The sequence below is a fragment of the Mixophyes fleayi genome, chromosome 9 (genome assembly GCF_038048845.1).
Source record: "Mixophyes fleayi isolate aMixFle1 chromosome 9, aMixFle1.hap1, whole genome shotgun sequence".
In the NCBI taxonomy this organism is placed as follows: Eukaryota; Metazoa; Chordata; class Amphibia; order Anura; family Limnodynastidae; genus Mixophyes; species Mixophyes fleayi.
Genome location: NC_134410.1, coordinates 16,028,190 through 16,043,180, shown reverse-complemented (window position 1 = coordinate 16,043,180; position 14,991 = coordinate 16,028,190). Strand labels below are relative to the sequence as shown.

Below are 14,991 nucleotides of genomic sequence, written 5' to 3'. Positions count from 1 at the left end.
AAGACTTCAGGATTGAATGACTGCACTGGATCCAGAGCGCCTGCGATAAGTAACGGCTTTATTTATTATCACTTCGCTTGAGCATATTATTCTACTATTTGCGAATAAATCTTTGTGTGTTGGAAACACAAATCGAGGTTCGACAATCGTTATTGGTTAGCGACAATACGCACATAACAGGTACTGATATCAAAATTCATGCCTTTACTCAACAATGGAGACTGGCCAGGTGAAGCAGCATTGAATTCTTAGAACTCTGGGATAGTATTTCCAGGGCAGCTGCTTTACACCCAGCTGCCTCAGTGGTATTTTTTTTGACGAATGCAGACAAAGGATAAATATTTATTGCCAAAATAAGTACAATTGTAATAAACAGCTCACGTACAGTTTAATTAGCTGCCTCTCGGGAGAAAGAGGAATTTTTTTTTGTGTGTGGAAATATCTTTAAAACAATCAGAATATGAATAGAACATTGTCGTTTATGAGGATACTTAGAATACTGGGCTTCTGTAATATCACACAAATAGTTGTTTTATATACATTCTAATAATATTGCTATTTACCCTGACATTTGTACTTCAGATATTATAAAATAAAAATCATTAATAGTACTCTTCCCCATTATTGTATGTATAATTAGGCAAGCATTCCAGGCTAAACGTAGACTATTGGAATAATGTTCAGACAATGTAAACACTATATTTCTGACACTATCCACATTATCAAGCCAGCTAAGGTATATTACGTAGAAACAGTTTGTTTTCTTGTGTTTATAATGTTTAATAGATAAATCAAAAACCAAATTCTTGGCAGATCCCGACACACCCAACTATTGTCATTAATTAATTTGGGGCGAGGTTGGTTGGGACAAAACACAGCTCATTGACTTGTTGAAACATAAATGTGAAATTTATTAGAGAGTGGAAAGTAAAGAGAGACAGATACAGATAGAGCTCACAAGATGCAGACGACAAGTATAATCTCAGTTCTCATCATCTTCCTCAGATGCCATATTGGTAATTCAATATTCAATGCAGAGACTGACTGAATGAATGTATACATGTAATGGTACAGTAGTGTGTGAGGGGGTGACTGACACTGCTGCTGTCTGTATTGTACCTGTGCTGTGTATACATGTCATGGTGTAGTAGTGTGTGAGGGGAGACTGACACTGCTGCTGTCTGTACTGTACCTGTGCTGTGTATACATGTCATGGTGTAGTAGTGTGTGAGGAGGGCTATGGCACTGCTGCTGTCTGTACTGTATCTGTGCTGTTTATACATGTCTTTGTATAGCACTGCACAAGGACTCTGACACTGCTGCTGTCTATACTGTACCTGTGCTGTGTATTCATGTCATGGTGTAGTAGTGTGTGAGTAGGAGACTGACACTGCTGCTGGCTGTACTGTACCTGTGCTGTGTATACATGTCATGGTGTAGTAGTGTGTGAGGAGGAGACTGACACTGCTGCTGTCTGTACTGTACCTGTGCTGTGTATACATGTCATGGTGTAGTAGTGTGTGAGGAGGAGACTGACACTGCTGCTGTCTGTCCTGTACCTGTGCTGTGTATACATGTAATGGTACAGTAGTGTGTGAGGGGGTGACTGACACTGCTGCTGTCTGTACTGTACCTGTGCTGTGTATACATGTCATGGTGTAGTAGTGTGTGAGGAGGAGACTGACACTGCTGCTGTCTGTACTGTACATGTGCTGTGTATACATGTCATGGTGTAGTAGTGTGTGAGGGGAGACTGACACTGCTGCTGTCTGTACTGTACCTGTGCTGTGTATACATGTCATGGTGTAGTAGTGTGTGAGGGGGAGACTGACACTGCTGCTGTCTGTACTGTACCTGTGCTGTGTATACATATCGTGTAGTAGTGTGTGAGGAGGAGACTGACACTGCTGCTGTCTGTACTGTACCTGTGCTGTTTATACATGTCTTTGTGTAGCACTGCACAAGGACTCTGACACTGCTGCTGTCTATACTGTACCTGTGCTGTGTATTCATGTCATGGTGTAGTAGTGTGTGAGAAGGAGACTGGCACTGCTTCTGTCTGTACTGTACTGTGCTGTGTATACATGTCATGGTGTAGTAGTGTGTGAGGAGGGCTATGGCACTGCTGCTGTCTGTACTGTATCTGTGCTGTTTATACATGTCTTTGTGTAGCACTGCACAAGGACTCTGACACTGCTGCTGTCTATACTGTACCTGTGCTGTGTATTCATGTCATGGTGTAGTAGTGTGTGAGAAGGAGACTGGCACTGCTTCTGTCTGTACTGTACTGTGCTGTGTATACATGTCATGGTGTAGTAGTGTGTGAGGAGGACTCTGACACTGCTGCTGTCTGTACTGTACCTGTGCTGTGTATTCATGTCATGGTGTAGTAGTGTGTGAGGGGGAGACTGACACTGCTGCTGTCTGTACTGTACCTGTGCTGTGTATACATGTCATGGTGTAGTAGTGTGTGAGGAGGAGACTGACACTGCTGCTGTCTGTACTGTACCTGTGCTGTGTATACATGTCATGGTGTAGTAGTGTGTGAGGGGGAGACTGACACTGCTGCTGTCTGTACTGTACTGTGCTGTGTATACATGTCATGGTGTAGTAGTGTGTGAGGAGGAGACTGACACTGCTGCTGTCTGTACTGTACCTGTGCTGTGTATACATGTCATGGTGTAGTAGTGTGTGAGGGGAGACTGACACTGCTGCTGTCTGTACTGTACCTGTGCTGTGTATACATGTCATGGTGTAGTAGTGTGTGAGGGGGAGACTGACACTGCTGCTGTCTGTACTGTACCTGTGCTGTGTATACATATCGTGTAGTAGTGTGTGAGGAGGAGACTGACACTGCTGCTGTCTGTACTGTACCTGTGCTGTGTTTTGCATTAGTAATTTGTTTGCGTATTTTGTATTAGTAAAATTATTACTGCTGAACTTTCTTTAGCAGTCTTAGAATGTCTTTCCTTATTAGTGGACTTTTTCTTATTTTGAATAATGTCTCTCTTAAACTTTTTGCTTCTATTATGTTCTCCAATTTCACTTCTATCCCCTAAGTTATTCAGCCAGATTTTAAGTTCCTCAAGCGATTTTTAGTGAAGTGTTGTCTTAAGACCCTGCACTGTTTTATAGCCCATATTTTGGATGTTCTTCTGTTTATCATTATCATTCTGAAGGTGATATCTCCAGAACTGAGCACAGTAATACCACGTTCACACTGCCACCACTGCAATGTCCCAAGTTTTTGAACTCGGTATATTGCCGTGTCACAGAGCATCCCAGCTCATCAGACCCCGTTCGCACTGCACCTTGGACCCAGGAAATTAATGGGTTAACCCCGTGCATACTGAACCTGGGTCTGCCCTGGCACTAAGTGTGAGTCCACACAATAGGAGCTTTGATTAGATGTACCAGCGTCCCTAATCCTCATAATGAGATCCTTTATGTGAGACCCGGGTTGAAAAACCCAGGTTACACCGTTCACGGAGGACGGAGCTGGGAATAAGTTTGCAAAAGTTCTGGGTCTAATTCCCGGGTCATGAGACCCAGGTAGATGCAGGGACACCCGTTCACACTGAGGCATGACCCGGATCGTCAGGTCTCGCCCCGGCAATATCCCGGGTTTTTAGGTCAGTGTGAACGTGGTGTTAGTGAGGGCTAATTACATACCTGCAATGTGAATTACTTTCAACTGCTAATCTACCTACCTATGTATCCAGGGATTCTGCTAGAATTATTTTAACTGGGTTACACATTGTACATGTCTTTAAATGCTGTCCAATAATCTCCGTGAGACGCAGTGATAGCTATAACTTTACTATGCTCTGAGCATTCTTTGTCTCCAGTTGCAGCAACACATTTTTGCAGTCAAAGGGAGCACATTGACTGACTAGTTTTACTTATTTATTAATGTCATAGACTAAAAGCATGGCTTAATGTGCCAAGGTGGGTATAACTATATGAACGAGTGCAGAATTTTTTCCTTCCACCTCTTTAGCATTTTACAAAAATAACGTTTACTAGATGTTACCTCTGCTTTGTTTTCCAGGTTATTCTCTGGAGTGTTATTCATGTTTAAATGACTGTACGGAGATGGCTACTGTGACTAAGACATGTGGTCCGGAGATGCAATGTGTGATAATGGAATTGTGGAGGAGTGAGTTATACTGGTTATAATGTTCTGTGAACTGTCCCATAATAACGTTACAATGAGTCGTGTCCCTCCGCCTTATTCAGGAAAATAATCTGCAGGGTGTTTATGTCAACTTGAAGATTGATATCGGTTTCACTTATTAATTGATCTCTTAATTCTCAGACTGTCTTAGAAAACACTCAATAAGTTTTATTGGTGCCTTTTTCCTGAACTCATTCCTTTTGTCTTCCTCTTACCTTAGTTGCATAATAATCACGATCGTTATTTATCATTGAGACAAGTAAAGTCATTTTTATTGCTGCTTACACCAGTGATCATTTTTTTCTTAATATATTTATGAAAACGTTATTGCCAGGACAGCAGCTGCCCTGGTAATACTGGCCTGAGTGACTACAGTTACCTCTTTGCCGGGCCGTACTTCGTTGTTATGCGTGTCCAAATTTGAAAGCGCTACGGAATTTGCCTGTGCTATATAAATAAATGTTGTTGATGATGATGATGATGTATCTTGTAAGATGTGATCTTGGTGCGTGAGCAATGGATCTAAAAGCCCAGGTATTGTGGAAGTGCAAGCTCTGCTGTGATACTTGATGAACAGGCTCCCAATTAGGAGCCATTGCCGGTGTGGTTATTGCCAGTACTTACCCCAACAGTATAATGAATTAAATGAAAGCATGTCCTATTAAAGGCAAAACTGTATTCACTGGCAAAAGGAGTTAATGCGCTTTTATTAAAAGGTCCCTAAATCTAAGAAATTCTCGAATGCCTTCACTCCTTGCTGTCCTCTAATTTTATGACGTCATTCTTTACTAAATGATCCTATACAGCACATCCTGAAACACTTGACCTCTCTCTCTCCTCTGTCTCTCCTCCAGGCCTCTCCTCAGTACTCTCTCTCCTCCAGGCCTCTCCTCAGTCTCTCTCTCTCTCTCTCGCTCTCTCCTCCAGGCCTCTCCTCAGTACACTCTCTCTCTCTCTCTCCTCCAGGCCTCTCCTCAGTACTATCTCTTTCTCTCCTCCAGGCCTCTCCTCAATACTCTCTCTCCTCTGTCTCTCCTCCAGGCCTCTCCTCAATACTCTCTCTCCTCTGTCTCTCCTCCAGGCCTCTCCTCAGTACTCTCTCTCTCCTCCAGGCCTCTCCTCAGTACTCTCTTTCTCTCTCTCCTCTGTCTCTCCTCCAGGCCTCTCCTCAGTACTCTCTCTCCTCCAGGCCTCTCCTCAATACTCTCTCTCCTCTGTCTCTCCTCCAGGCCTCTCCTCAGTACTCTCTTTCTCTCTCTCCTCTGTCTCTCCTCCAGGCCTCTCCTCAGTACTCTCTCTCCTCCAGGCCTTTCCTCAGTACTCTCTCTCTCTCTCTCCTCCAGGCCTCTCCTCAGTACTCTCTCTCTCTCTCTCCTCCAGGCCTCTCCTCAGTACTCTCTCTCTCTCTCTCTCCTCCAGGCCTCTCCTCAGTATTCTCTTTCTCTCTCTATCCTCCAGGCCTCCCCTCAGTACTCTCACTCTGAACATCTTCCGCTCCTCTCACGCTCTCGATACCCGAGTCCTCTTTCCCAGACCTCTTATTCTCTGAACCTCTCACATTTATCAACCTTTCAACTCCCCTCCACATACACTCTTACACCACAAGGGGGCGTTTCAAGTCGGAGACATATTTAAAGAATTATACTGTCCACCCATTCAGCGATACAGGTAAATATCAGCACCCATGGCCCACATCAATCAACAAACTTAAGAATTTCGCAATTATAGTAATTTGGTTTATTTCCAAGCAGGACTGTAAATCCAATTGGTCCTTGTGTCTGGTAAACGGCTTACTATACTAACAAGTCCCCATATGTAATATGGGCATCCCAAATGGGTGTCTGTTTTTTTCCACCCTTATGTGTAGACAAATTGACGCAACATTTCACTGATCCGGAGGGCCCCCCAATATCTCTAATGATCCAGCCCTTCTCTCCTCTATGCTGCTACTGTTTCAGAGAGGCAGCAGTGTTGGGGATATTCCTCCCATGTCTACATCCCATTAATTAAAGATCTAGAGGCAAAAACCTGACTTTCCTGGGAAACTGGAGGCGCCCAGGAGCCCTGGAAATAGGCACCTCACAACACTTTGGTTGGCACAGAGCTTTAAATAAGCCGTACACTCTTGCTTTAAATGATGTATCATTGTATTTCCATAACAGATGAAAGACTTCAAAATCGGCAAAAGGATTGCTTGAATTCACAGGACTGCAATACCACTTTAACTGGTGACATGCTCCGGTGGTGCTGCAATACGGACCGGTGTAATATGGCTATGCCCAGAACAACACCCTTAAGTACTAGTGGTCCCATAACGACCAACACTGAGATTACCGCACCAAGTAAGTACTTTATTCATAATAATCACACAGCTATGATTGCCAGCAGTTAATGAAAACAAAACAGCAATAAAATTAAAAAAGAGTAATAATATACAAAACGGACAATAGATATGAACATATAGAGGCATATTCAATTGTTGCCGTTTCCCGCAGCGTTAAAAGTATTACCATTATTACGGTAATACGAAGCCGAAGCTGCGAGCTGAAATCCAGCATGAAAGGTACCGTAATCCCTTAGATTGTACGCTCCCTTGAGTAGGGTCATCTCTCCTCCTGTCTTCACCACTTTTAATTCTGCTCTCCAGCTACCTAGCCCTCCTCCTTGAGGACCCTCTTTCCCCCTGTCCCCTCTCGCTCCTTCCTCTCCCCTCTGGGAGTTTCCCTGTCACCCATGCCCTCCCTCTTGGGCTCCGTCATATGCGGATCTTCCCCTCTCCCCTCCCCCTACCCTAGCTGTGCTTTGAGCTCATTGAGTTACTGTGCTTATTGTTTACTGTACTGTGCTGTCTCACCTCGTATTATAATTTTGTTTGTCCCTGTACGGCGCTACGGACACCTAGTGTCGTCCTATAAATGAAAAATTAATAATAATAATAAGTAATAACAGTATTTACACGCACTATTACCGTAATGACGGTAATAGTTCGCACGCCGCGTTACTTTTACATGTAACGCCAACAATTGATTATGCCCCATAGTAATAACATATTATTATTATTATTATTATTAATAATTTTTATTTATAGGGCGCCACAAGGTGTCCGTGGCGCCGTACAGGGACAAAAACGAATTACAATCCAAGGTAAGACAGCACAGTACAGTAAACATGAAGCACAGTAACTCGGTAAGCTCAATGCACAGCTAGTGAGGGCGGGGGAGTATCCGCAAATGACGGGGCCCAAAAGGAGTGCGCGGAAGACAGGGAGGCCCCCAGAGGGGGGAGGAGGGCCCTTAAGGAGGAGGGCAAAGTAGCTGGAGAGCAGAGTTAGAAGTGGTGGAAACAGGAGGAGAGATGGCCCTGCTCAGAGGAGCGTACAATCTAAGGGGAGGGGTGGACAGACGGAGAAACGCAGGGGAGAGAGGGAGAGTAGAGGGACGGAGCCAGGGAAGGGGAAAGAAGGGGGAGAGGCAGAGGATAAGGTAGGTAGTTAAGTGGGAGACTGGAAGGCTTTAACATAAAATAAAGAAGTTTGCTCAGTGTGGTGCACAAAGAACTCCCTTATTTATTTTGTATTTTTATTGTTTATTAAACATCTTGTTTATTTAAAAATTAACCTTTATTTGTTATTTCCTAAAATCAATGTAGTAAAACAGCGAAATATAAAAAGAAGAGTGTATGTGAATAAACAATAATGTGCATACTAAAAATTGCTGGAAGCACTTCAGTAGTCTATATGTATTGAGGTTTATATTCTCATGCTATTGAGGCTTATATATTGTTCACAACCTTTCTTATTAATAGAGATTAAATTATGTCAGCTAATCCTTACATTACTACACTTCAGCACATCCTCCTGTTCTACCTGTAAGAAACATTTTAGATTGCTATATTGCAAACTGTTAAATGAATGTATCTATTTGTATTCCTATACTTAGGGGGGAATTAAATTGTCCGTGTTACTAGCAAAAGTAACGCGGCGTTAAGACTATTACCGGTATTACGATAATTCTAAGCCGGATTTCAGCTGGCAGCTCCCTGAGCTGGTATTTGCGCGCACTATTACCGTAATAATAGTAATGGTGCGCAAGCCACGTTACTTTTGCAAGTAACGCTGACAATTGAATATGCCCCTTAGGGGGGAATTCAATTCCCCCCGAAGTCCCGCACTCTAAAGATATTACCGTTATTACAGTAATATTAACCAGGCAAAAAGCCGGCATTAGAACTACCGTAATAACGGTAATAACGCGCACTATTACCGTAATAGCGGTAATAATGCGCAGGCCGCGTTACTTTTAACAGTAACGCGGCCAATTGAATTCCCCCCTTAGGCTTGTCTACTGGAAGCTATATAACTGCTATGGCAGGGGATGTCTTGCTGACTGCCTCCTAAATGCTACGTTCTCACTTGCGGCTTATAGGATGCTGTCTCTATCCTAATATAAAGTGTATCTATGCCCGTCTTAATCTAAGAGACCTCTTATTATTATAATGCCAACGCGCGTTATGCTGTCAGGTAACCTTAGTTTCGGCAAAAAGTGTTTTTTGTTGTGTTGAAGGATGTGTGCCTAAGGTTACCATTAGTAAAAGTCAGGTGACTCTCTAAACATTCTGGTACCACCTTGTTAATAAATCTGTTCTCTAGTTGGTGAGCCACGAATCAGGGGGCAAGTGGGCTAGATGGTAGTACCCATTCTTATTAAAATCATGTGTCATCTTTACTTTACACTGATATCACATGTCCCAAATGATCATCTACATTGTTACACAATAATACATTTTTATGTACTTTATTTACTATTGGATTAAATTACTAATCGTGTGTATTGCTTAATACTTATATTAAAGTAATTCTATCGTTTTCAAATAAGCATTGCCCAAGTGATTGTATGTGTTTCTAACGCACAAAGTGATTTATTTTAGCAGATGCAAAGTTTAACAGTTCAATACATGATTATATTATGATACAGTACAGTACAGTCAATACCAAAAGATTCATACATACCGCTGCGCTAACCACGGGCACCAGTTGCAGTAATTCACCCTTGAATACTGTGATCAGAGTAGACTGAGACTGGTGGGGGTGCAGCTATGATTATATATACAGTCAGTGTTACAGAGTGAACAATAGAGATGGTGTGGCTTGCTTCTATAGGTCCAGACATCAGATGGGTCCAGGGTAAACAGGTCATAGGCTGGTTCAATCTAAGGAATCCAAAGTTGGGGGTCATCTCTCCAGGAGATGAGCTCTGTTCTTCCCGCCTGACTCTCCAGTTACAATTAGTCTATTAGCATTTTATGGTCAGTATCATATTAAAGGTTTATTCCCTAACATCAATAACTAGAGTATGCAATGTGCGATCTCTTCGCCGAATGCACCGGACAGCTGCTGGTGAAAAGGGGTTTAATATGATACTAGACATGACACCTTTCTTATAACCTGAACCTTAAATAACACTGAAGTGTACATATAATCATATTATATAAACTAATAATAAACTAAATACTATCTGCTCATAAATGACTGTGTAACGGAACCAATATGAATATGAATTATATTAATAACTAAATGTTGTAATGCGAGTGTGTACGTGCGTATTTTACCTTGTGATCGCCGTATGCCATGTGTACTGAGTGCAATCGCACAATGAAACAATATTAACCAATATACTTTCGTTCATCCAGTTATACGACTTCGACACTTATAACAATTAAGATACAGGGTTTTTAATAAGATGAAAGCCAATAATGAGCAGCCCTGACAGCGCTCCACACACCACAGCTGCAGATGGATTAAAACGGGAGACTCTACACTCAAATCAAATATACAAAATAAAACAAATCTAGATCAATCTTTCTGCGCTATGGTTTCCCCAAATAACACAATAAAATTAATTCAATCAGTAATGACATAAATAACATATAATATAATAAAAATAAACGAATACTTATATTCGATGGTGTAGATGTATTCAATTCTCTTCACTTTTCAATAATAGTCGGTGAAGTTTCTTTTTTTGAACTTTTTATAATGATTTTTATTTTATCTATATCATATTCGCTATTTCATTGTGTTTGTATAGTTCAACTTAATACCACACAGGATTATGCTATTGTCTTTCCTTTCCCTCTATGCATACTACTATTGAAAAGTGAAGAGAATTGACATCTACACGATCGAATATAAGTGTTCATTTATTTTTATTATATTATATGTTATTTATTTATTTATTTAATTACTGATTGATTTAATTTTATTGTGTTATTTGGGGAACCATAGCGCACAAAGATTGATCTAGATTTGTTTTAGGGTTTTAAAGAACACACACGGCTGCTCCAACAACAGTGGTAACTTCATCACAGACTGTCCTGTTCCTGATTCTGTCTTTTCTCATCAACTGTGATGGAAAAATAGCTGTAACTGCTTTGTATCTTCCAGGTACTCCCATGAAGTGCCGCAAATGTGACACGACTTGTCTTATTAAGTCAGAGACCACCTGTAATCTGCATGAGGTCTGCATGAAAAAGACATCATCATTTGGTGAGCAATTTTCTTATTACTCAATATTAATAAATGCCCTCTGCAAAGTCAGACCAGTTACTGTTAAGCAGATAGAAAGGAGTTAATGGCAAAGCAATGCATGACAGTAGCCTGATCCATGAAGAGTGTAGGCAACTTCAAGTTCATTGCTTCTGGTTGTCTGAAAGGAGAAACTTTACTCAATAACAGTAATATCTTAATATATATAAAAAAGTGGACATGAAATGCTGCTTGTTTTGCACAAATGCACCTTATTATCTGTTAAGCACATTTCAAGGTACATGCCCTTTCGGGAACACACCTATAAAACGCAGAGGAAATTGTCTGTTTTATTATTCAGATTAATAATATAGTAGGTGTGGTTCAGACTATGGGAATATACTATATACTTAGATTGTACACTCCTTTGAGCAGGGCCTCCTCTCCTCCTCTTCTCCACCACCTTAACTCTGCTCTCCAGCTCCTTGTCTCTTCCGTGAGGCCCTTCTACCCCTCTCTCTACCAACGGGGCCTCTCACCTTTCATCTAGCTGTATTTTGAGCTTCCGAGTTACTGTGCTTTTTGTTAACTGTACCGTGTTTCTGTCTGTCCCTGTACGGCGCTACGGATACCTAGTGGCGCCCTATAAATAAAAATTAATAATAATAATAATAATAATTGCAAGAGAAAGTTGTCAGTCTTGTAAACATCTCTTCTTCACTAAAATAAGTAACACAGTTAGAGTGGTTCAAGTAATTTCAATATATTTTCTTTTCTGCTACATCAAATCGTCTGATTTTTTTCATTCAGTAAGGTAAGTTTGGTTTCAAATTATTTGGAGGGTATTCAATTGACGGCGGGATTGCCGAAAATCCCGCGTTCAAAGAATATTACCGTTAATACGGTAATTACTCGTTGGATTTCAGATCGCAGATCCCTGAGCTGCGAGCTGAAATCCAGCGAGTAAATTACCGTATTAACGGTATTTACGCGCAGAATTACCGTATTAACGGTAATATTCTTTGAGCGCGGGATTTTCGGCGATCCCGCTGTCAATTGAATACCCCCCTTTGAATGTACTTCATGTGAGCTGTGACAGAAAATTGTGTGTATTATAAATACCTCTTATCACTCACATAAATAATACAGTAAGTGTGGTTCATATTCTTGGAATAGAGATTATTCTAATAATTCTGTGACAGAATGTAATGCAATAGAGCAGAGTTTCTCAACTCCGGTCTTCGCGCTACCCCAAATCATCTACTTGACTAGGTCAGTATTCAGCCTACTTGTTCCACAGACAGAAATCCTCAAAACATGAGCTGTTACGGGTGCGTGAGGACTGGAGTAGAGAAACACTGCAATATAGGGTAGAGTGACGCATGATCCAACATGTCCTCAACAGTTTGGCGTTCCCAGATTCTGTCATATGTCTGATCTATGCTTCATCTATATACTCAATATATTTAAATTTGACATATAAAATACAGGCTCCGTGTATTAACTGAAATGTGGAAGGAACAGTGACACATTCTCACATTGTACATTGTACGCTTCTGTCCCTCGGGGGAGCATGGCCAGAGGGGTAGTCCGGGTAGTGAAAGAGGTATGGATGCAGGGTCTTGATATTAGTTATTGCCATGAGGTCTATGGCTCTACCACCTCCCCCCTTACTCCTTGTGGTGAAATTCAATTCATGTTTATTTGAAAATTGTGCATGTGTGTAATCATTGTATACTCTTTTGGTATAATGAGCAGGAGTCTCCCCCCAGAGACCCCGACTCTGTGCTGAACAGACTGGGACTGACCCCCACTATGACAGGGAGACCCCCCACTCTGGGTTTTCCCTGTTATAATGTGATCCGCCCCAGTGTATGAAGTCCGGTGCTGGTGGCTGGTGTCCCACGCTCGTTGTCCCTCTGCTTTAGTGGAATCCAGCGCTGGTGTTGGTTATAATTTTCTGAGGCACGCTCATTTTTTAATTATTATTTCAGTCATCAATATCAATTTCTTCCCTGACATTGATTTATTTTGGCCCTGTCTGGAAGTTGATGATGATGACGACCGTTGTATCCTTACTTCAGACTCATGAACGCATAAGACGGATCTTTGCTCCGAACACAAATACGCGTTCTATTTATGGTAGGATGTACCATAAGATATGAGCAGCTCAAAATACAGGTGCAAAAGATATTTTTAAATCAAAGTCTGAGGATATGAATTTTGCATTCAACTATAAGTTAAGCCCATAATTTATAGTGTGGATGGGTATGTGTTATATTGACATTCACACACAAAAAACCAACAAGCATGGAGATGTGACAAGACGGGCTACATGGATCAGTTGTCTCATTTCTGTTGTCATATTGTATTTGTAGGTGAAATGACAATGCTGTACTTTAGCATATATACAGTGTATATACAATCTGAAACCATTCTTTGTCTGCTTTTGCACTGCAGCTGGATTTGACATCGACATACGAGGATGTACAAACACCACAGCCTGCTTTAAAGTGTCCTCGGAGACCCATGTAGGTACAGATATGTCCTTCAAAACTGACTGTTGTAACACCGACATGTGCAACTCTGCCTCTCCCCTCTCCGTTCCTGCTGTTGCTGCCCTGGCAACTATTGTGGCTCTGTGGATTTCCAAACTGAATTGACAAAGGAGGTCTGAGATCAGCACAGCACTTCACCTGTCGCTCATTTGCTGTTTTTCCAATCAGCTTTATTGGTGGTATTTCTGCACCTGGAAAATGGGAAGAACATCACTCACAGAATATTTCCGGCTTATCTTCCTCGGGTTTTCCTTTTAACGCATCCAACTATCTGAAATTTGGTCGACTTTCAATAAAATAATTGTTACCCTTTTTCACATTGTAGTCTGTATTTGAAATTCTAATATCTCATTTCTTGGTAGCTTGTCTCTGTTCATGATGGGACAGGAGTAGGGTGTTCCTCGACAAGCCCTGTATATGATTCACCCACTTGCATAATAAGTAGATTGTGAGAAATTGGTCTTTAGGAACCTAGTGTACAGAGGACACAGTGTATGGTCTACAACAGGCCTGTGGCCCTCCAGGTGTTGTGAAACTACAAGCCCCAGCATGCTTTGCTGGTAGACAACCAGCTAATAGCTGAAAGGGCATGCTGGGACTTGTAGTTTCACAACACCTGGAGGTCCACAGGTTGGACAGGCCTGGTCTACAGCTTGGAAAATCACAATAGGGATGAATTGTCATAAACAGTTCCTCTATTTTTTATTTTTTCATATTAGGCCAGTCAACAAACAGCTAGATCCCATATAAACAAACTGTAATACCCAGTACACAGCAATCGCACCAAAAATAATCTCAGTTGTGGTTCCCATATACTGGAAGATCTGGATTTTCAGCTTGATTCTTAAATGACCACATCTGTGGACAATTTCTTCGTACATGTGCAAGATTGACCTGCAGAGATCATGCCATTTGGCGATCAGAGCAAATGACTGATGGAACGTCATAAACTGATATTAAATGATGCATTTCTAATATCAAGGGCTGCTGATGGCTTAACACATAATGATGTTGGTCAAGGTATAACATTATGGATTTTGTTGCTTCAGAATGAATGTTTGCGGTGGCCACACGTTACGCAATGCCATGACAATTTGGTCTGATACTGGGCCAACCAAATCCCCAATTTTGGCAAATGTTTGTTCTTAATTGGTGAGCTCCTGGCTAACTGGAATTCCTGAACGTATGCAGCCCTACACGGAACTCTGCTCCTGCAAACTGTTTCCTACAGGAACTCTGTTCTTTCCATGCTCACCTTGCATACACTTCTGCCTACCCTTAAGTATTACAGTATCAAGCAACATTATTCAGTCTATATATTTGTGCATATAATACCTAATACAGACAAAGGGCCTGATTCAAGTACAAATAAAAGAGTATGGAACTTGAGTGTAGTTCCGACAGTGTTCAAATCCAAGCGTATTTTAAGATGCGTTTCCATTTTAATCTGAGTGTAAGTACGCTCTGCATAAATGGTACTTGCTGAATTTAGACAGACAGAACAGTCTGCAATATACGAACATGCATAGGTGCAATATAAGGTAACATTAGAACGCCTTATAAAAAATTCTATTATATATTATTATAAAATAAAAGAACAACTCAGCAATATAATCATGTATAAAAATATGTATTTAAAAAAAATTAAACATTTTCTTAACTTTAAATATATAAATATTATTTTAATGTGTACTGTACATACAGTTCATTTTATAGTCTATCTTACTTGTATA

The 14,991-nt window shown here is 41.2% G+C and overlaps 1 protein-coding gene across 1 annotated transcript; it reads left to right on the top strand.

The window, feature by feature from the left end:
• The first annotated feature begins 875 nt into the window (after positions 1 to 875).
• Positions 876 to 13,575, top strand: CD59 (CD59 molecule (CD59 blood group)). Its single transcript, XM_075186591.1, has 5 exons — positions 876 to 1,016; positions 4,052 to 4,159; positions 6,340 to 6,519; positions 10,620 to 10,721; positions 13,161 to 13,575. The coding sequence occupies exons 1-5, from the start codon at positions 962 to 964 to the stop codon at positions 13,361 to 13,363; spliced, it is 648 nt and encodes a 215-aa protein (XP_075042692.1). The 5' UTR covers positions 876 to 961; the 3' UTR covers positions 13,364 to 13,575.
• The last annotated feature ends 1,416 nt before the right edge of the window (positions 13,576 to 14,991 follow it).

Excerpts from the sequence above, each read along its gene's own strand:
- CD59 (XM_075186591.1), top strand. The coding sequence starts at position 962 with ATGCAGACGACAAGTATAATCTCAGTTCTCATCATCTTCCTCAGATGC. Across the intron at positions 4,160-6,339 it reads GATAATGGAATTGTGGAGGA|ATGAAAGACTTCAAAATCGG; the intron begins GTGAGTTATACT and ends TTTCCATAACAG. Across the intron at positions 6,520-10,619 it reads CACTGAGATTACCGCACCAA|GTACTCCCATGAAGTGCCGC; the intron begins GTAAGTACTTTA and ends TGTATCTTCCAG.